Raw genomic sequence first — 21,074 nt, 5'->3', positions numbered from 1 at the left:
CAATCGCCTTCAAGTATTTCGTGCCTGGGTTCAAACAGCAGCATGCACGTGCTCACACAATGCAGTGATGTGAACCTCAGGCCAACTCATTCCCTGACCGCAGAATGAGCATCTGGAGTTTAGAGGGCGTTCCACCAGCCTTTCTCTCCCTGTCATCCTCGCACTTTAAAGTGACTTTTAAATTCTCCTGAATTGTGATCTGGAATTTCAACGGCAGCAGACACGGAGAATATAAATGTGCCAGATTCACCTTTCTTGAAATTTCAGGGACTGTCATAGATCTGAGCTGGGTGCACTGACCTCACAGCTACTGAAGCACAGTAGGATATCCAGTTCCCATCTGGAACTCAGAAACAGACGCAGGGTTTTAATGGCCAAGTCTATGAAGGGTTTTTGCTTCTTGGAAAAGGTCTGATTTGCTGGATGACTATCTTCACAAAAGACGTGGGAGCCACCGTGTGTGCCTTAACGTCGAATAAACCGAAATAGGGTTGGAATTGAAAATAACTATTTGGTGAAAATAAATACATAACTGAAAGCGAGTTGTAACAGAGACTCCTGCCAAACCACTTCTGAGAGACTTTGCTTCATTTGATTTCTCTCTCTCTGGTGGAATGAGTTACTCTGGAGGAAAGTGTACACAAGTCATGCTCAAGTGCACATAAACCACAGCGTGCAGACCAGACCAAATCCACAAAACAGACAGCTTTACCATCTTTAGACCAAGTACATATGCTACAAGACTCACACATGTTTAAGTCAGGTTAGCCTGGCCTAGACTAAACCAAGAACAGGAGAAAGATAAGAAGGGCCGCAAGGAAGAGAAAGAAAGAGAAAGCTGGGGGGGTGGGGGGGGGAGAGAAAGAGAGAGAGAATACCTAAGCAGTTTTGCACAGGAAATGACAGAGCTGGCTAGGTAAACAACTAGTGTTCTTAAGCTCTAGATCATCAATCCTCATTTTGGGGGGTGGGGGGTAAAATGGGGAAAGAAGGAACTGCCGGTAAGTTTTCCATTCCCTGAGATGTGCCTGATCTTTTAGTATAGATATGAAAACTCCAGCTTAGTATCTATTCATGGGTCCAAAAAATTTTTTTTGTTTTTGTTTGAGACAGAGTCTTGCTTTGTCACCTGGGCTGGAGTGCAGTGGCACAAATACTGCTCATTGCAGCCTCAACTTCCCGGGCTCAAGCGATCCTCCTGCATCAGCCTCCCAAGTAGCTGGGACCACAGGTGCGTACTACCACACCCAGTTAATTTTTGTAAACATGGGGTTTTACCACGTTGCCCAGGCTGGTCTCAAACTCCTGGGCTCAAGTGATGCTCTTGCCTTGGCCTCCCAGTGTTGGGATTACAGGCACGGCCATTGTGCTTGGCCCCAAAGTAAATCTTAACATAACAAAAGACCCAAAATGAGATGCTGGCTGGGGCACCTCAAAGATGTTTTCTTTTGAGACCAATCCATTGACAGAAACAAAACAGTTATAGACTTTACAAGACATCCTTTAATGTATTTTTTAACGTGACTCCAAGAAAATTTCAAAATGACCTATGTGGCACACATTCTATTTTTATTGGGTGGTGCTCACTTCCGTGCTGCATGTATTTTCATAGGAACAATGGAAGGAACTTCTAGAGTTCCCTCTGTTTCCTGCCTCTTCTACATTTCCACAGACTGCACACTCAAAAGGCACGCAGGAACTGTGAAGGACGTGATGAGCTGACCGTAACACCGGCTCCTTTCTGCCCTTGGTGCTAAAGATGGAAGGTTCCCGTACCTGCTCTCCTAGGTATCTCTCCATCAGCAAGGCTAGAGCTACTTCGTGCAGCAAGCGCCCCTGTTCAGGCCCCACGTGTCATGACTGTCTGTCCTTCTCCGGGGCAGCATTCAGACACCCCACAAACAGTGGGCATGTCAAGCCTCCTCAGCTATTGGGGGACTCCCTCAACACAGACCAGGTTTAAGGTGCCTCACCCACCACATTTGAGCACAGCCAGGGGATGACTGAAAACAGTGCCAGCCCTCGGGAAGGAATGAACCGAGGAGTTGTCAGAGGTCGTCTGAGAAACACCTGACCTCCACAGAACCTGAGATTGCCCAATGTGGGCTACAAGGGCCTAAGACAGATCGGTTTATTTTAACTTCAAAGAGCTTACTGTCTCCAGCCAAAGGGAAGCAGGCCACTGAGGAAGAGTGGGAGAGTTCACCCTCGCTGCAGGAACAGCGGCCTCCACGCGCCCAGAGGCGGCATTCCCATTCCAGCCCCATCCTGCTTGGAAGCCCCACGGCTTCAGGTCACTGGGTTTTCTACCTCAAGGGCAACTGCAGTCAACTGGCCTCTCTTGCCTTCTAAAAACCTTAGCCAGCCTTCAGGCAGTTCGGATCTCATCCTCCAGTCAAAGCCTTCTGGCTTCCACACCTAAGGTGATCCTCTGTTCTTCTACGGGGGTAACACACCCATTTCACTATTCACTGGGAACCTCTCCTGCTTTGTGCTTTTTGGCTTCATTTACATTTCCACCGGCTCTCTGGGACTCCCAGTTCCTGATGGGCTGGGGAGTCTCTGCACCTTCCAAAATGATGGATAAAGGGCCAGGCGCTGCTTGGTGCCAGGACATAGTAGTTGGCAGGTTTGCTAATGAGGAACGTCCTAAAATTGTTTTTGAAGCAATGATTTCAAGATTCTTTTAAATAAAGCTTGTGGGTAGTGGGGATACATTATTTGACAGATGGATTTTCTTTCATTTCAGGATCTCATTTTTGAAACCTGAATTTGACACAGTGTGTGAAAAATATGTGCATGTTGGTATACTTTCTAAACATCTAGTTATATTTGAGAACTTTACAAATGGCCGAGGGTTAAACGCCTTTAGTTATATTATCTTTAACACCATGTATGTCTCAAAGAAGAGAATTCAAATTGCCATTACAATGTGACCTAAGAAGACACAGAAGTATTGGATGAAATAGTGTCAGAACTCCTGACCTACCCTTCTATGGGCACATCTCACTTTTATGTAAGTTTCTTAATGCATGAAAGTCACACTCATCATCTCTCCCTTCCACAGATGCTTAACTCATTTTAGAGCTAGAAGGGGCCTGGGGATCATCTGGTTAAAAGCATTCTTTTTCTTTTCTACTTGAAGACTTCTGATCCTAGAAAGTGAGGAGGGAGTGAGTCACCGGTGCATCATTTCGCCTCCAGCCAGAAGGTGCATTTGCAATTGTAGGGCCAGCCAGCAAGTCAGTTACCATCAGTTTTGAAAGTGTGCACTACCTGGTCAAAAGTTGGTCATCATCACATCTGTAATTTAATAATTCATCAATACTTTCGCATATGAAATGCTTGCTAGTATTGATCACCATGCATTACCTAATTTTGTTTCAACTTATAACATACATTACTGTACATTCTCAATAAAAGGCATAGTCACTCATGAAACATGCTTAAATGATGAACTCAAGACTCATGAACCACAATTATGTCCTTATTTTTTATACTTAGGTTTAAAATCTCTGCATAGGAAACGCAAGTCCATATTTTATATGCAACTTAAAGATGTCCAATTTTTTTCATTATAAAGGCTTTAATAACACTCTAAAGCCAGACTTCATTTAAGAAGGTTTTTAAACTGAAGAAAAAGTACACACTTTAAAATTCAGGCACTTGCTTGCTGACACAGTGTGTGTGTGTGTTGCTGATCCCAGTTCTAAAACATCTCCAGGCACAGCCTTCCACCCAATTTTAGCTGCTCTGTGACAGGCTCTCAGCATGTACCCTAAGGGCAAAAATGCACAAATGCTTCACAGAGAAGGAATTAGGTGGCACATGCTTGTCTCTTTGATGCACTTCCAAGAGTGGTGTTAGTCTGAAGGCTTTTCCTAACACAAGGAACGTTACCTTCTTGATGAGGGACCGCCCTGTTTCCTGGGTGTGCAGGCTGCTGGCCGGAGCCTTGCCGCCCTCCTGCCTCCTGCTGAGTCTGTTTCTCCAATCTTCCTCCCCGCTTTTCTTCAACAGTGCCAATCTAGGAGGAAAACATGCCAGCCACAAAGAGTTCAGCACCAAACTCTTCCTTGTGATGGAACCATAATCTAGGTAAGTGAGAAGGCTTTGGCCAAGACATGACCAGAGCCACCTCGTTTTAACATTTTGAATTTCACTTATTCTGAAGACAGCATGTCTGGAAAAATAATAAAATCCCTTTTCTAAGATGGCCCCGAAGACTTTACAGTTGATTGAAACACAGAGTCAAAATGTGACTTGCTAGATAAAAGATGCACCGTCATCCCAGCCGAGGAATGTCTGTTCCTTGGCCTTAGGCTGAAAGCAAGAGAACCGTCCCCAGAGAAAAATGTCTTCTAGCGAGGCCTTCTGGTCACTTGGTGAAATAACATTAAAGGAATAAAGCTGTGTTACAGAAAATGATGCAGACGCGGGCTTAAAAAATTGTTTTTTAAACAAAGCGTTATATAAAAGATATTCTATTACTAGTTTATTTTTCTGGTGTTGTTTAAAGGACATGGCTACATATAGCTTTCTTATTCTCAGGTGTGACAAAAGAGCTGCAACAACTGAAACAAATAATGATTGTGGGTGAGAGAGAGCTCATCAATGATAAGCCAAAAATAAAATTAGAAGAGAGGGTTTATTGGAAGATAATATTTTGATTATTCTTTTTTAAATTGTCATGTATTATACTATAGAATTTAGGATCAGCAAATCTATATTTAAAGGTAAATATTATTTTATCAAAATACTTAAAATGCTTTATTACATAAGAAAACTGTGCGATAGACTCTGTCAAGGACACCTTTAATTGTTTGCTTTTATTTCCACCTGGGTTTTAATAAAATAATGTTTCTGAGGCTATCAAAAAAAAGAAAAAACAAACCAAAAAAACCATAAAGTTTGCCAGGCCTGGTGGCTTCCGCCTGTAATCCTAGCACTTTGGGAGGTCAAGGTGGGTGGATCACGAGGTCAGGAGTTCAAAACCAGCCTGGCCAATATGGTGAAACCCCGTCTCTACTAAAAATACAAAAATTAGCTGGGTGGGAGGCTGAGGCAGAGGAATCACTTGAACCCGGGAGGTGGAGGATGCAGTAAGCCGAAATCGCGCCACTGCACTCCAGCCTGGGTGACACAGTGAGACTCTGTCTCAAAAAACAAACAAAAAAAACCATAAAGCCATGAAGCACTTACAGTCTCTTAATATCATCCCTTTCAATTAGAGGTAAAATTCGATGTTTATGATTGTTTCTCCTTAGGTGTTCTAAGCCCTGTTTTTTTCCTACAAATGAATTTGATCTTTCTTATCCATCTTCTTTAGACAGAAACTATTTTCTACAAACCCATTTTTTAAAATTATCACTTCAACTTTCCTCAGGGGAAGGATATATACAAAAAAAGAATCTAATTAACTGTTACTGTTACCTAACCTACTTTAGCTCAATGATGATGTGACTTGACAGGAAGCTGCTTGAATACTGGAATCCTGAAAGGTTATTTTTCACAAATATGAGGTTGTTTCAGCTAACTCTATTGCCATGAATGAAAAAATCTTTTTACGCTGGACAAAAAAACATGGGAAAGATAAAATGTAAAAAAAAAAAAAAAAAAAAAAGGTGATGATCATTAAACTCATTTGAGCTTATGCTCAAATAATTTAAAGAGCAGGGAAAAACCAAATAACTAGATCCCTTTCCCTCTGTGCTGCACCTGATGGGCTAGGTCTTACTGATATCACTAGTGCATAATCCATAAATGGTATAAATATTTTTTATCCATAAATATTAAATCCATAAATATTTTTTATCCATAAATATTTTTTATCCTTAATTTTTTTTTATTTTTATGAATTTGCTTTAGAGACAGGGTCTTCCTCTGTCACCAGGGCTGGAGTGCAGCGGCGCAGTCACGGCTCACTGCAGCCTCGAATTCCTGGGCTCAAGCAATAGTCCTGTCTCGGCGTCCAGAGTAGCTAGGACGACAGGTGTGCATCACTGTGCCTGGTTACTTTTTAAAATTTTTATTTTGCAGAGATAAGCTCTTGCTATGTTGCCCAGGCTGGTTTTGAACTCCTGGGCTCAATCAGTTCTTCCATGTCAGCCTCCAGAGTACCTAGGACGACAGGTGTGGACCACTATACTCGACTAATTTTTAAATTTTTTATTTGGTAGAGACAGACTCTTGCTATGTTGCCCAGGCCAGTTTTGAACTCCTGGCCTCAAGCGATCCCCCTGCCTCAGCCTCCCAATGTGCTGGGATTACAGGCGCGAGCCACCGCCCCTAGACAACAGTGTATTTTTAAGCAGCACATCAGCTGTGACCCCAATTTGGCCACTAACTCCCTGTGAGTACTTCAGTTCTCCCTCCTGCATCTGCCACATCAGGAGCTGGACCAGATGATCTCTAAGGGTCTTTTTTCCAAGCTTCCCGATTCCCATTAAATATATGTTTTGGAGATGGGATGAGATATATCCTATGATAAAAGTTTTGTTACGCTAATAAGAAAACAAATTTTGTACTTAAGAATCCGGCGACATCTATGTATGTGTACATAATCACACCTGTACTTGTCTATTTACTCAGTCAAATAATGGGAAGTAAGCTGTGAAGAAAGGAATCCCCCAAAGGAGGCGGGAGCTTCGAACTCTGGGCCTGCCCCCTTCCTCAATCTCTTCCTTCTCCCCACTTCCCTTCTGTTTTCCTCTTTCTGCTAAGTGGCAGCAGATACGATCTCAAATGCCCGTTCTCTAGAACTGTGGTAAGGCTGCCTTATCAATCTGATGCAGATCCCTTTGGTCAAGGTCTCACTTAGTCCTAACTCCTGTAATTCTCAAACGTTGAACAACACCCTGCACGCTACAAGAGCTACTTCGTGGGCTTGGACATGAAGTTTAAATTCCTTCAAGAGTTTTAATCTGCATCATTTCATAATATATATATGACTATGATTCATCTTTTCTCCAATTATTTTGAATGAGTCAGTTTTATTCTAATAAAATAATCTCACAAAATGAAATCATGAAAAGAAATTGATATTTGCATGCTGTACTTGAGCTTTCAAAGCATCAATAAACGAGACTTTCAAAAAGTAAGCATGCCAGCACTTTAATACCCAAATGAGAAGGAAGAAGTCCTTCCAGTTCATCATCTCGTGGAGCCAGGCACTCATCTCACTGATATTCTCCTTGCAAACTGGCCTCAGAACCAGCTTCTCTCACTTCACCTTCGACCCAGGCCAGCAGCTGCTCCTTTTGACTGTCCACCTTGTTAATCAGGTGGAATCCAAATGATAAATTAAAAAAAAATCAAATTCATCTTCCTGAGTTTATTAGAAGTCATGAGCTCCGGTCTTTGAAGACCTTCTGAAAAAGAAGCTCTCAAAAGTCTAGGGCAAGGACACCAGCACCTGTGTCATCGGACGGTTTCCCTGGTGGTTGCTTTGTGGTATCTAAAATTGACTTGGAAAAACCCAAGCTGTGGCATCTGAGATCACTGCCTCATCCACCTCATACTCTGCTGATCTGCACGGCGACCCGAGACACGGGGAACTGTTATCCCCATTCCAACCCACAAGGAACGTGGGAACATCCGGGTCAAGAATTCCATTGGCTGAGGTCACACTGGATGTTAGTGGGCAGAGAGACATGACTGCAACCCTTGCCTGCCTGTGCTTGCTTCACTGTGGTAGAACGTTAGCTGACCAGACACATTTCTGTCACACTGTTTTAGGAATGGCATAGAATTCTGGCTTTCTTATAAGGCTTTTCCCACCATGGGAAGGCCTCCAAAGAATTCCTCCATTCTAAAACTCTGAAATTTTGCTTCTACATGTGCTGGCAGAGTTACCATTAGGGACTCCGAAGACTACAGAGTAACCAGAATAATCTGGAAGAAACTGTGCTTCCATGGAGCCCACATGGCCCTTGGAGCCAGCCCTTGCCTCCAGCCTACGGAGCACATGATGAATAACTCGTAAATAACACACACTAAAACTTGAGTGGGTTCTTCCTGTCCCTTTAGATTTCCTCACTAGTGTCCACCACGCTGAGGAGGGAGGGAGATCTTCCCAAATGTGTTCCTTCCTCCTGTGAGCTCACACAGCCCTCCGGCTCACCGCAGACCGCCAGGCTCTGAGAGGGTCGAGGAGCCGACGTCTGGGTCTACACAGGACATAAATTCCTGCTGGTGCAATTCAAACAAATGTCAGCGCTTCTAACAACTGCCAAGCCGAAGTGCTGTTTGCAGGACTGTGATGCTGGGAGCCTGGGCAGCAGCTTGGCCTGGGGCTGTGTAAATCCAGGGAGAGGCATGACACTGGCCCGCTTACCCGACGCCTGGTCCAGGGCCACCATGACAGGTGCCTGCCAGGCCACCTGGGGAAACAGTGCCTCTTCTTCCATACCTCACACTATTCCAGCAGGGAATGCTGGCCTGAGAGCCCTGCTTGGTGAGAACAAGGACTTCAGACTCAGAGCGGTCAGGGCTGGGTCAAACAGGAGACACGACAACCATGTGCCCCTAATATTAAATAAGGTGTGTTTTCTCTCTCTCTTTTTTAGAATTCTCCCTTCATTTTAGAGAATTATAGGCACCCCATAGATCTCAGATAGGGCTAACCAACACACATAAGTACTTATATTTGATCTTGGTCTTTGCTGGTTCACAAGTTGGATAAGTGAACGAACTAAAGTGTTTTTTAAATGAGAGACAAATCAAACATTGGAAAAAGTGGGCTGGGTGTGGTGGCTCACACCTGTAATCCCAGCACTTTGGAAGGCTGAGGTGGGAGGACCGCTTGAAGCCAGGAGGTGGGAGAGCAGCCTGGGCCACAGAGCAAGACCCTGTCTCTACAAAAAAATAAAAATAAAAAATAAAAAGTCAGCTGAGCATGGTGGTGTGTGCCTGTAGTCCCAGCTACTTGGGAGGCTGAAGTGGGAGGATCATTTGAGTCCCAGGAGACTGAGGCTGCAGTGAGCTATGATCACACCACTGCACTCCAGCCTGGACAACAGAGCAAGATCCTGTCTAGAAAAATAAAAGAGAAGAAGAAAAAGAAAAGGAGGGAGCAAAAGGGAACTGCTGCTCTCTTCATACTCCTACATAAATCTAGGGCCCTCTGGTGGCTGAAATTTCCCAGCTACAGAGTCAGAACCTGGAGCTTGTGGCCAGCAGGTGTGCATGCTCACACATTCAATTCTGAATACATTTCCGGGCCATTCACGGAAACTTTACAGCCGCCCTTGAAAGCCTCAGATGTCCACAAAGCCCAAGCTAAGAAGCTACATCTTTCCAGTATCTCAGTTTTAAAAATGAGAATTTTACAGTAGGATTAAAGCTTTCAGAAAAATACAGATCAACTAGAATTTACCAAAAACAGGCAAGTAAATCAGGAATTACTGCTTAGTGGGTAGACACAGGACTCCTTCATCAAAAGTCTTAAGTCCTGATGGACAGAATAGTCCCAAAGATGGGAAGTCTCCTTTAAAAGCCTTTGAAAGAAGGGGGCATAATATTAGTATTTTCCACTGGGGAATACCCCAGAGATATTATGTCATGTGTAAAACATCAGAACTTGTGTATGAGTGACATTTATTGTTAATTTCCTTAAATGATCTCTCTTCTTCCTCACCAAACCAGTTACCAACACTTGGGTTTCTGGGATGAAACTCTCTTCGAGCCCCGTTTCCGTGGAAAAGAACTTCAAGCCTCAGTAGGTCCAACTGCTTCCCCGATTGAAGACATCCTTTTCCTCACTGCACTGACCCCTCTGCCCCTTCCCTAGGCCCCTCAGCCTGCCAGGTCTAAGTTTTCATGAATCTTAAGTAAGTAAAGGAGAAAGTCAATCAGATTTAACAATCTTATTAATTCATCAGTTGAAAAAGATGGCATCTATTATTTTATAAATAATGTTCAAGAAGCTTGGCTTAAAACTAGAAAGAAGGGCCAGGCATGGTGGTGCACGTCTGTAATCCCCACACTTTGGAAGGCTGAGGTGGGAGGACTGTTTGAAGCCAGGAGTTCAAGACAAGCCTGGGCAACATGGTGAGACCTCCCAACTCTACAAAAAATCTTTTTGAAAAAATTAGCCAGGCATGGTGGTACGTGCCTGCAGTCCCAGCTACTTGGGGAGACTGAGGCAGGAAGCTCACTTGTGCCCAGGAGTTCCAGGCTGCAGTGAGCTATGACAGCACCATCGTACTCTAGCCTGGGCAACAGAGGAAGACCATGCCTCTAAGAAAAACAAAGAAAGAAGGGGCCAGGCATGAGCTCACGCCTGTAATCCCAGCACTGTGGGAGGCTGAGGCAGGCGGATCATGAGGTCAGGAGATGGAGATCATCCTAGTTAACATGGTGAAGCCCTGACTCTACTAAAAATACAAAAAATTAGCTGGGCATGGTGGTGCACGCCTATAGTCCCAGCTACTTGGGAGGCTGAGGCAGGAGAATTGCTTGAACCCGGGAGGCAGAGGTTGCAGTAAGCCAAGATCGTCCCATTGCACTCCACCCTGGGTGACGGAGGAAGACTTCATCTCAAACAAAAAAAAGAAAGAAGGAAAAGAAAAGAAGACTTTTCATTGTGGTTTGGTATACTCTTAGGCAGTCTGAAATGTATCTAGAAAAATAAGAGTGGTCAGTGCCTAACAAAGCATGCAGACTTCTGTGTGGTGGGAGGTGCTGAGGCAGGGTGGAGGTTGGCAGAACTGTGGGAAAAGGTATTGGAAATGGTTCTCCTAATATGGAGTTGACAAGACTTTTCTTCACCCAGTTTTCCTATCACTATTGCATCATATTTTTTACCTACTGAAGACTTTCTCCTTTTCTTTGTACAAATTTATGTGGTGCATGAGAAATTTTGTTACACATATAAAATGCATAGTGATCAAGTCTGTATTTAGAACGTCCATCACCTGAGTACAATACGTTTTTATTGAGTCACCCTACTCTGCTATCAAACCCTGAATTTATTCCCCCATTGCATCTTTTGCTGCTTAATTCATCTATGTTAAGGGTTAATAAGGAAAACACATCCCCAAGGTAATTTACTTCCAATTCTCTGTATCTGCCTCATTTAAATATATTCCTCTGCACCCTACGTCATTCTTTTGAAAGAAATTAGGCTACTGTGTTATTTGATGCTGAAATGCAATCTTTCAAGCTATTACCTGACATACAATTTCTAAACGCAGTTCAGAAAAGTCATGCATTTTACAATCTGTAAAGGAAACAAAACTTGGATTCTAAGCCCAAAGACGTATACCCTGTAAGTAAATTTATCTTCACTCCCTCTACACAAATTTTACACAAGTCACAAGTGGTTTGTGCATTCAGTATGAACCCTGTGTATCTAAAAGAGTCAAAATCTCAGCTCCTGTCACTAGACAGTCCAAGAATTTAATATTATAAAAGACATTGGGACAGTGGAAGCAAATAAATAAAGCAAAAGTCTGTTTCTGTTTGTTTTCTCATCTGAGTCTGGAACCGGCCCTGTTGTCATTACCAAACCAGGCTCACGAGCAAAGGCAGTTCACTCTCAAACACCTCAGCTTCCTAGAATTACTCCAGGACAACAGCACAGCCCTGTTAGAAGCTGAATGTGTGATTTCATATCTTTGCCCATCAACCAGATCGTTTTCTAAAGCAAGCTGTAAGCTCTTCCCTGAGAGAATTACTTTTCGCTCACCGAATCTCATTACCTTTCTTTAATAGACATGGTTTTGCTGGGTGAGTCAAGAAGGCCCTCCCCTGTCGGCGTTTTGATCTCTCCAGCAGCAAACATCGCACATGGATTCTTGCAGAGCTTCTCCTGTGGCTGTTCCGAAGAATCCTGGGGCTTCCAGGACACCGGGGCTGCGGTTTGAGCAACAGTTTTCCCAGCAGCTGTCCCCGTCTGCTCGGAAGTGGGCTCCCCGAACTCTGCCGCTGGGAAGGAAAAGAGCAGCATCAGCACTGAACTCCTCAGGCGAACGTTCTTCCAGCGCTTCGCCCCCAACAGCGCAGCTCTGGGAGTTCAAGCCGTGGGCACATGGCGGGTGACCCAATCCACTGGGATTTATGCAAATCTGCAGCACGCTACACTCTGAGAAAACCAAACTTCCCGGAGGGTTACCCACAGGGCAAAATGCTTCGTGGCAATTGGTTTCTCTCCTGTGTGCGAGACACAGGAAGTCAGCTTTAACCATTTACTCCCGAACTATTCTAATCTCCAAAACAATACTTTAACATTCAAATGTGCTATACTCACAAATGCAAACCCCTCTTATAACTTACGCTGTACTGTTTCACGCAAAAAATAGAAGGAGGATGAAAGGCCCATGCAGTGTGGCTTGCTAGCCTGCAAAACAGGCGCGCAGGAAGAAACACTCTAGCGATTCGGACACTGGGGTCAAGCCTTTCCCAATTCCTTGTGCTTACTCAGCCTGGACCTTCGGGGTCATCTATTTCTAAAAGGGGCCACCAGAACGAACCAGCTCAGAAGGCCATTGTGTGAGTGACGTGACCAAAGTCAACAGAAACCCTATGAAGATGCGTGAAAGCGCTTCCGGTGGTTTTATTGCTGAAAACTTGATGTATCCTCTAGTCAGATCCGGGGTAGAACAGGATTCCCACTGAACTTTTAACCAATGCTAGCTGTAAACTGCTTTTAGAACTTTGTTAAAAGCAATCATAGACACACAGGACAAATCAAGCAGAAACTAAAACCCAGTGGCTTTGTAAAGTTTTAGGGGCACTAGTCATTACCTCTTAGTGAAAACTTCCTTTTCATAACATTTTCCACCTCCACCTTCTCTTCAAAGGGCAGCCTGTCCCCCAAGTCCAAGTTTCCTTGTGCATTCGTTTTAGCCATGGAAAATTCCTTTGGTTCATCCCCAAGGTGGGTGATGGGAGGATTCGCCCGTTCCAGGCTTCCTTTTCTGGGAACGGCATATTTAGGTTCCTTATGGCTGTCTCCTTCTCTGGCTCTGTTCAGGATGGGGTAGGACACTTCTGCTTCCTCAAAGGACCCATACTTCTCCATCCCACTGTCTCGACTTGTCAAAGCTCTCTTGCTTTCTGTCTCTCCATATTCTCTCAACATTCCCTTGTTCCCGCTACTCTCTACCAAGGGCTGCCAAGCTTGTGATTTCAGAATGCTTCTAACTGGAGAGTCCGAATTTTCTATTGAAGAAGAAAACTTATAGTCAGTGGCACTTGCATTGTCGTCAGGAGGTGGCTTCGTGCGAAGATCCCCGGCATACATTGGAGCAACCGTGGATGCTACGGTAGACACCGATGTGTTCACGGCAGGTGAGAAAGGAATGAGCTTTCCACTCTGCACCTGGAACGACACAGTTAAAAAGTAAAAAAGCTGCTTGAAAAATATCCCCTATATAAATCCTGGTTTATGAATTGACAGAAGCTGAAATACTTGATTTGATGCGGTTTCACTGTTTCTCTTAGTGGAAAACCATTCCTGGACATAGTTATATAATACGATTCATTAAACAAAATCCTCTGGGTGAAATGCAGTTGTGCATACTATTTTTTTCTCTCCAAAATGGACTCATTCTACATATTTCCGCAAGCAAGGTATGAAAACAGAAAAAGAGCAACATACATGGTAGAGTTATCATTTTTAGGAAGAAAGCTGTCACCACATCACCTACAGGCAGCAGTTTCCTGGCAGAGCACCTTAATTACATCACTGACCTCAGAGGAATATTGCAGTGCAATAATTGAAGAACACACACACAAACTGCAATCAGACTAGAGCACACGCACCTGCTCCACCTCTCCCAGCGTGACTGGCTGAGTTTGATAGCGAGCGTTCATTCTCCTCTGTCTTATGTCTATTCTGTTCCGGGTAGAAATCGCTTTCGAGACTGGCTGGGACAATTTGTTAAACAAGGCCAACTTTTCGGCTAAGCTTAGAGTGGAGGAATCAGGTTCTCCTTGCTCAGCAAGCTCTTTGCCCTCATTTGTCTGGTCCTTGGCTAAAGCCTTTTGGTGAGCAGAGGCCTGTAATCTGAAAACAATAAAATGTCAGCAACAAAGGTACCAACAAACAAAAGCCCACTGCTAAGTTTCTATGTTAACTTTCTGCCAAGTGTCACATCATTTTGCAAAGGGCTTCTTTTTCCCTAAACACATCTAGGACACAGGCAGGCAGCTGTTCAGCTATTCAGCAAGCAGAGTCAGCACAGGACACTTAGGATCATTGCTTCTACAAAGAGCAGGCTCTGAGCTTTGAATTATTTCTACAAAATGAATTTCCTGTTTAAGACATTGAAGTCAGCTTGGCTATACCGTATCGTAGACAGACATGTGGCATTGTTAGTATCCTAATAAATAGAATGAAAGGGAGTCGTAAAGCATTACCTATGGTGTATTTAGACCTCATGTAAAGATGTGGTTCAGAAGGTGGTCTTTCATGTTAAATAATTAGGAAATGATATAGTCATCTGTCAACAATGTAATAACAGAAGGTCTTGATTTTCACTTGCTAAAGACAAACGGCTTAATTCTTAAAGAGTCACTGCTTCATTTTAGCATTTACTCTTATAGGTTCCTACCAGTTTTCTAAAAGGTACTTAAATCTGCAATTTCCAGTAACCAGAGTAGTAAAGAAAATTTCAGGTGATTATAAATTCCTCCAACTGGCCAGGTCCAGTGGCTCATATCTATGGAAGGCCAAGGCAAGAGGATCACTTGAATTTAGGAGTGGGAGACTAGCCTGGGTAACATTGTGAAACCCCATCTCTACAAAAAATATAAAAATTAGCCAGGCTTGGTGGTGTGCACCAGTGGTCCCAGCTACTTGGGAAGCTGAGGTGAGAGGATCGCTTGAGCCTGTGAGGTTGAGGCTGCAGTCAGCAGTGATCAAGTCTCGGTGACAGAGCAAGACTCTGTCTCAAAAATAAATAAATGAATACATAAATCAGTAAACAAATAAATAGCTCCCTCCAACTTCCAGCTAGAAGAGAAGGAAAGTCTGAAGTCTTCACCGTCACTGTGAATCTCTAGAGGGTTTTAATGCAATATACCTTCTGCCCCTGACCAATCCGATTCTCAGATCTAGTAAAGGAGATATTCTGCCTTGACTCCTGTGAATCCCCAATGCACAGGCTGTCCCAGGCCAAAGAGCAGTCAGCCTCCATGTTCCAGGTGTATAATGAGGCCAGTGACAAAAAAGCCACCTGAGCCTCAGAGTCCTCCGTGGACCTTGTGCAGTAACCAGGAGGGCAGGGAAACCCACTTCTCCGAGAGGGCCCGGCCTTGGGTGTGCCAGCTTTATCCCTGCACTGCCATTATTTTTAGCTTTTGTGGTTTGGCTCACATAACAGTAAAATGAAGGCATGTGACCTGGTGTAAGGACATAATTTTAAAGCACCACAATCTAAAACACGATGGTAAAACATCTACGTTTAGACAGTATAAATTGTTATTTTCCCAGTCCCAAAATATAATGGCATTGTCTCTCTATAAATTAGAAAGAGGGAGGATTATTTTCAGCATGTATTTGTGTCTACAGGTGTTTGAAAAAGACTGGGTCTTATCAGCATTTCAACATTCAGATTAATGTCCCATTTTTCTTTTCTTTTTCTTTCTTTCTTTCTTTTTTTTGAGACAGAGTCTCGCTCTGTCACCAGGCTGGAGTGCAGTGGTGCGATCTCAGTTCATGGCAAACTCTGCCTCCCGGGTTCAAGCGATTCTCCTGCCTCAGCCTCCCAAGTAGCTGGGATTACAAGCACATGCCATTATGCCCAGCTAATTTTTGTATTTTTAGCAGAGACGGGGTTTCACCATGTTGGCCAGGATTGTCTTGATCTCCTGACCTTGTGACCCACCTGCCTCAGCCTCTCAAAGCGCTGGGATTACAGGTGTGAGCCACCTTGCCCGGCCAATGTCCCATTTTTCTATTAATCTTTATTAAGTGCTACAACAGTGTTTAGATGAAGAACAAAATTTTTGAGGGATGACCATCATTATGAAAGACAAACAAAGCAACTGAATACGTGAGTTAGTGTGATTCTAGTTCTAACACATAACATATGCAGAGAGACGAAATGTTTTCCCACGCATGCCAGCATGTAGTTATCAGCACCTTGCGCTATGACAAAACAAAATGCCAGACATTCTGAACAACTCACGTCACTGACTTATTTGTCAAACAAACGACAGACATTCAAGACTTTAGGATGCATCTGCTGTTCGGCACCTTTGCACCGGGTGCCACATGCATCTGTATCTGTCCAGTACCTGGCAGGCTGCACAGCACTCCTAGCTACAGTGGGGCTAGGAAGTCTCGCCATTACAGGGTGGGTGCCCCCAGAACACGAAGCAGGGATAGGTTCACTTTAAAAGGAATTGCCAAAGAGGAAACATTCATAAGGAGAGAGAAGAAAAGAAGCATTAAGGACAGCATAGTTTTCAATTCAGAAACGTTAAATCAAAAATTTTAACAGAATTTTTTGCTAATTATTTTTGGGGAGAAAATATCACGAAAGAACTTGAAAAGCAAATACAAACTCAGGAAATAAGAGATAGCAGCTACCCAAAGCAAATGGGGTAGGAATAGGTGCTCAGAGCTGGGAGGATTCACTCTGTCTCGAGAATATATGTCTTGGTGTTAAAAAAAAAAATTAAAAAAGCAAATATTAGCCATCAAAAAATCAGTAGATTATGTCTGTGTTTTAGAATATTGTTTTCAATCTAAATTTTTTCTTTCTGTTTTTTATTTTTTTTAATTAAAAAAATTTTTTTTGGAGACGGAGTCTGACTCTGTCATTAGGCTACAGTGCAGTGGCATGATCTTGGCTCACTGCAACCTCCGCCTCCCAGGGTCAAGCAATTCTCCTTCCTCAGCCTCCCAAGTAGCTGGGACTACAGGTGCATGCCACCTCGCCCAGCTAATTTTTGTATTTTTATTAGAGATGAGGTTTCACCATGTTGGCCAGGATGGTCTGTCTCAATCTCTTGACCTCGTGATCCGCCTGCCTCAGCCTAGCAAAGTCCTGGGATTACAGGCATAAGCCACTGCGCATGGCCTCTTTTTTTTTTTTTTTTTTTTGACAGAGTCTCACTCTGTCGCCCAGGCTGGAATGCAGTGGTGTGATCTCAGATCTCGGCTCACTGCAGCCTCCACCTCTTGGGTTCAAGCAGTTCTCCTGCTTCAGCCTTCTGAGAAGCTGGGATTACAGGTGTGCGCCACCACGCCCAGCAAATTTTTTTGTATGTTTTAGTAGAGACGGGGTTTCACCATGTTGGCCAGGCTGGTCTTTAACTCCTGACTTCAGGTGATCCGCCCACCTCTGCCTCCCAAAGTGCTGGGATTACAGGTGTGAGCCACTGCGCCCGGCCTCAATCTACTTTTTAAAAATATCAGTGTTCTTATACAATCTATAGGCACATCAAGGTAGATTTATTGAGCCTTAAAATGGGATTAATTTTTCTTATATTTACTGTTTTGCTCCCATGGGTGTCTGCTTCTTATTTTACACCAGCCATTCAGATATTTCTTTTTAAAAAAACAAACTGATTTGCAAAGAGTTTCTAATGAGTGCAAGGATATACTTAGCTACAAATGCACCAAGAAACTGAGGAACAACTTGGGGAGGAACTGCAGGCAGCTGATCTAACAGCAGGTCCACAGAACGGGGCACTGACAAAAAGGCCTTTTGGGATGTCAATAACCTAATGGGATGAACTTTTTTTTTTTTTCAGGAAGGGTGTCTGTGTGTCCAAGGTAAGCACAAAACCAATTAACAACTTCGGCTGGGTACAGTGGCTCACACCTGTAGCTTCAGCACTTTGGGAGGCTGAGGTGGGAGGATCACTTGAGCCCAGGAGTTTAAGATCAGCCTGGGCAACATGGCAAAATCCCATCTCCACAAAATACAAAAATGAGCCAGGTGTGGTGGTGGGGCCTGTAGTCCCAACTACTTGGGAGGCTGAGGTTGGAGGATCAATTGAGCTCAGGAGGTTGAGGCTGTAGTGAGCCAAGATGGCATACTGCATTCCAGCCTGAGTGACAGAGTGAGACACTGTCTCAAAAAAACAAACAACGCCCCCTCAAAAAATAATAAAAATTTTCACTTGATTGAAGCAATGATCTCTGAACGAATTACTCTGGGAAATTAATTCTGAATTTATTGAAACATATTATTCAAAACAAACTTCTGGTTGTTTAGAAAGTTTTCAAACTGCAATTTAATTTTTAGAAATTTCTGGCAATTAATCCCAGCACTTTGGGAGGCTGATGCAGGTGGATCCCCTGAGGTCAGGAGTTTGAGACCAGCCTGGCCAACATGGTGAAACCCCATCTCTACTAAAAATACAAAAATTAGCTGAGTGTGGTGGCACATGCCTATAATCCCAGCTACTCGGGAGGTGGAGGCAGGAGAATTGCTTGAACCCAGGAGGCGGAGGTTGCAGTGAGCCGAGATCCTGTCACTGCACTCGATTCTGGGTGACAGAGCGAGACTCTGTCTCAAAAAAAAAAAAAAAAAAAAAAAAGAAAAGAGATTTCTGGCGATTAAGAACAAAACAAACCCTTATCTTTTAGAAGGGCATACTGGGATATTTATGGATGAAATGGTAAGACCTCTAGTGTTTGCTTGAACATAGCACAGGAGGAAAGGGGAAGTGAATGGGACACGGGCTGAGCGTCGCCGGCCAGGAGGGGGCCAGGAGCGGGTGACCGTGGAAGCTGGGTTTCATCACAGGAATCCACCAAGTTTCATGTTTCTATTTTCCGTTGTCAAAGAGATTTTTAAAACACCAATATGCAGAGCCAGAAACAAAATAGAACAAAACTCCTTTCAAGTTTTTCTAGAAGATACACATCCCATTACAGTTTAGAGAGACCACAGTAAACAAAACCCCTTAGTACTAACTTCCCTGTGGCTTTTAGCTAAACCACCTCCCCAATGCCTCATTTTCATTGAATACTCTTTAAATGTATATATATATTTTTTTTTTTTAAAAAAAGACATTATAGCCAAGGCTGAGAAGTCCCGAGGGCACTTACGTGGCTGCGATGACCACCTCCTCGGTGGTGATAGGCTGGGTGAGGGACCTGTCCTGCAGACGGCGTAGCCTCTGCTCCACAGCTGCATTTCTTGAGCGTCGCTTTGGAACATTTTGTTCATCAAAAGATTTTTCCATCTCCTAAGATTAGAAACATTGTGGAACCCTTATAAATTCAAGGAAAGAGCTGGGCATGGTGGCTCATGCCTGTAATCCCACACTTTGGGAGGCCAAGGAAGGAAGACTGCTGGAGGCCAGGAGTTCAGGACCAGCCTGGGCAACAAAGTGAGACCCCCCCATCTCTACAAAAAATGCATAAATTAGCCAGGCATGCTGGCATAGGCCTGTAGTCCCAGCTACTTGGGAGGCTGAGGTGAGAACATCACTTGAGCCTGGGAGGTTGAGGCTGCAGTGAGCTATGATCACATCGCTGCACTCAAGCCTGAGTGTCAGAGTGAGACCCTATCTCTAAAAAAAATTTTAAAATAACAGAAATTCAAGGAAAGGAAATGAGGGTGGTAAAAAGTCTTTGTTCTCCTACAGGACCTACAGGAGGGGTCACTAATGAGCACCTCGTATCATTGTCAGAAGCGTACACTCATGCTGTGTCCACGAGGTGGCCACAACCAGCCAAAGATTAGAAAGAAAACAACAGGTGGGCCAAAGCCAGGAGGGCCTTAGCATGCCCAGAGGCGCATGAAGTAGGCTGGGTCCACAAAATTCTCCCCCCCTAAGGCTGACAATTTTTATTTTTTTTGAGACCGGGTCTCACTATGTTGCCCAGGCTGGTCTCAAACTCCTGGCCTCAAGTGATCCTCTTGCCTTGGGCTCTCAAGTAGTTGGGATTACTGCATCCAGTAGTGATCTCTATTCAAGCACGTCAGCACAGCTTACCCTGAAAAGCAACCTCTTGGCGGCAACACTTAGCTTGGCTCGTTCATCCACCTTTTCTTCATCTGCAAAAAGCCACAAATTAAAAACCGGACATCATTAGAAAAGGTTAAGTTCGGTCTCCAAAAAATCTTTCAGGGCTAACCTAGAAATCTTTAAATACAAGAATAGGTGCACCAAAACAATAATTGGTGGTAGTTTTCCCTTGCAGGGAGCCCATTCTTCCTGCTCAGTGAAAAGGTACTAATTTCCCTTGCAATTCAACCCAGCCAAACCAAAGCAAACTCTGTCCAAGGATTTCTACTCTAACGTTAGTCCAATCGAGATTTCACGAATATATTTTATGGGGGGAATTTCTTTTATTTTTAAACAGTAGCAGCAGCACAACAAGAAGAACCTGCTCCTTTGGTTTGAATTAGTTGTTTTTATACTGGTCACTGTATGATTCTCTAACTGCACTCAGAAAGAAGGGAAAGCTCATCTGAAAATTTCAACTAGATTTTATTATATTCATAGAATGAAAACCTGCAGCAAAGGGAGACAAGATGCTCCATCATGTTATTCTCTCAAAAAGCCAAAAACCTTATTATTAAATCCAGTCTAGATGAGACAATAAAGAAGAAGGAAAAACAGGGAAACAAGTACTTGCCATCGATAGCTGGTGTTTCTGAATGTGAAGTGCACCTAGGAAAGACATTAGCACATAATAATAAATTAGCAGATGGGAGCAGAAGATCGAAATAAAACATCATATTGAAAGTAAAAATAAAAATGCAATTAAATTCTTTTAAGAAAAAACCTCCTGGTAGCAACTCTAGTTGTGAAAACACACATACAGTTGTGAAGTGACACTGGAGCGTGTGTGCACATAATCCTAGCCAAGTACACACCCCGTGGAGAGAGACCAGGCATAAGAACAACTTATTAAACACCATTGATGACAATTTTCTAGACAAATCTTACCATTTTTTATGCAATAGTATATGATACTTCAGTTTAAAACTCAAATACAACAAGTAGACGAACATTTAGAAAATGAATATAGAATTCCTCAGTTATTTTCCCTGTAAAATCTGGTGAACATGCAATCTGGAATCTAATTTAACAAGAAAATAAAAAATATTAAAAACATTGAATGAAGAAAAACAATATTTCTTACTTCTTATCAT

General features: G+C 43.4%; 1 protein-coding gene across 1 annotated transcript in view; it reads right to left on the bottom strand.

Annotated features, from left to right (window-relative positions):
- Positions 1 to 20,672, bottom strand: part of SVIL (supervillin) — a 46,934-nt gene extending 26,262 nt beyond the window's left edge. The window contains exons 1-7 of the mRNA XM_026448209.1: positions 20,555 to 20,672; positions 19,909 to 19,970; positions 19,016 to 19,155; positions 13,768 to 14,011; positions 12,748 to 13,324; positions 11,703 to 11,928; positions 3,901 to 4,027 (exon numbers count right to left, since the gene is read on the bottom strand). Of these exons, the coding sequence (XP_026303994.1) occupies positions 3,901 to 4,027; positions 11,703 to 11,928; positions 12,748 to 13,324; positions 13,768 to 14,011; positions 19,016 to 19,155; positions 19,909 to 19,970; positions 20,555 to 20,657 (1,479 nt within the window). The 5' untranslated portion in view covers positions 20,658 to 20,672. The remainder of the gene's footprint in view (positions 1 to 3,900; positions 4,028 to 11,702; positions 11,929 to 12,747; positions 13,325 to 13,767; positions 14,012 to 19,015; positions 19,156 to 19,908; positions 19,971 to 20,554) is intronic.
- Between the last annotated feature and the right edge of the window lie 402 nt (positions 20,673 to 21,074).

The sequence above is a fragment of the Piliocolobus tephrosceles genome, chromosome 9 (assembly GCF_002776525.5).
Source record: "Piliocolobus tephrosceles isolate RC106 chromosome 9, ASM277652v3, whole genome shotgun sequence".
Taxonomy (NCBI): domain Eukaryota; kingdom Metazoa; phylum Chordata; class Mammalia; order Primates; family Cercopithecidae; genus Piliocolobus; species Piliocolobus tephrosceles.
The sequence above is the reverse complement of the archived record's forward strand: the minus strand, read 5'-3'. Positions and strand labels throughout refer to the sequence as shown.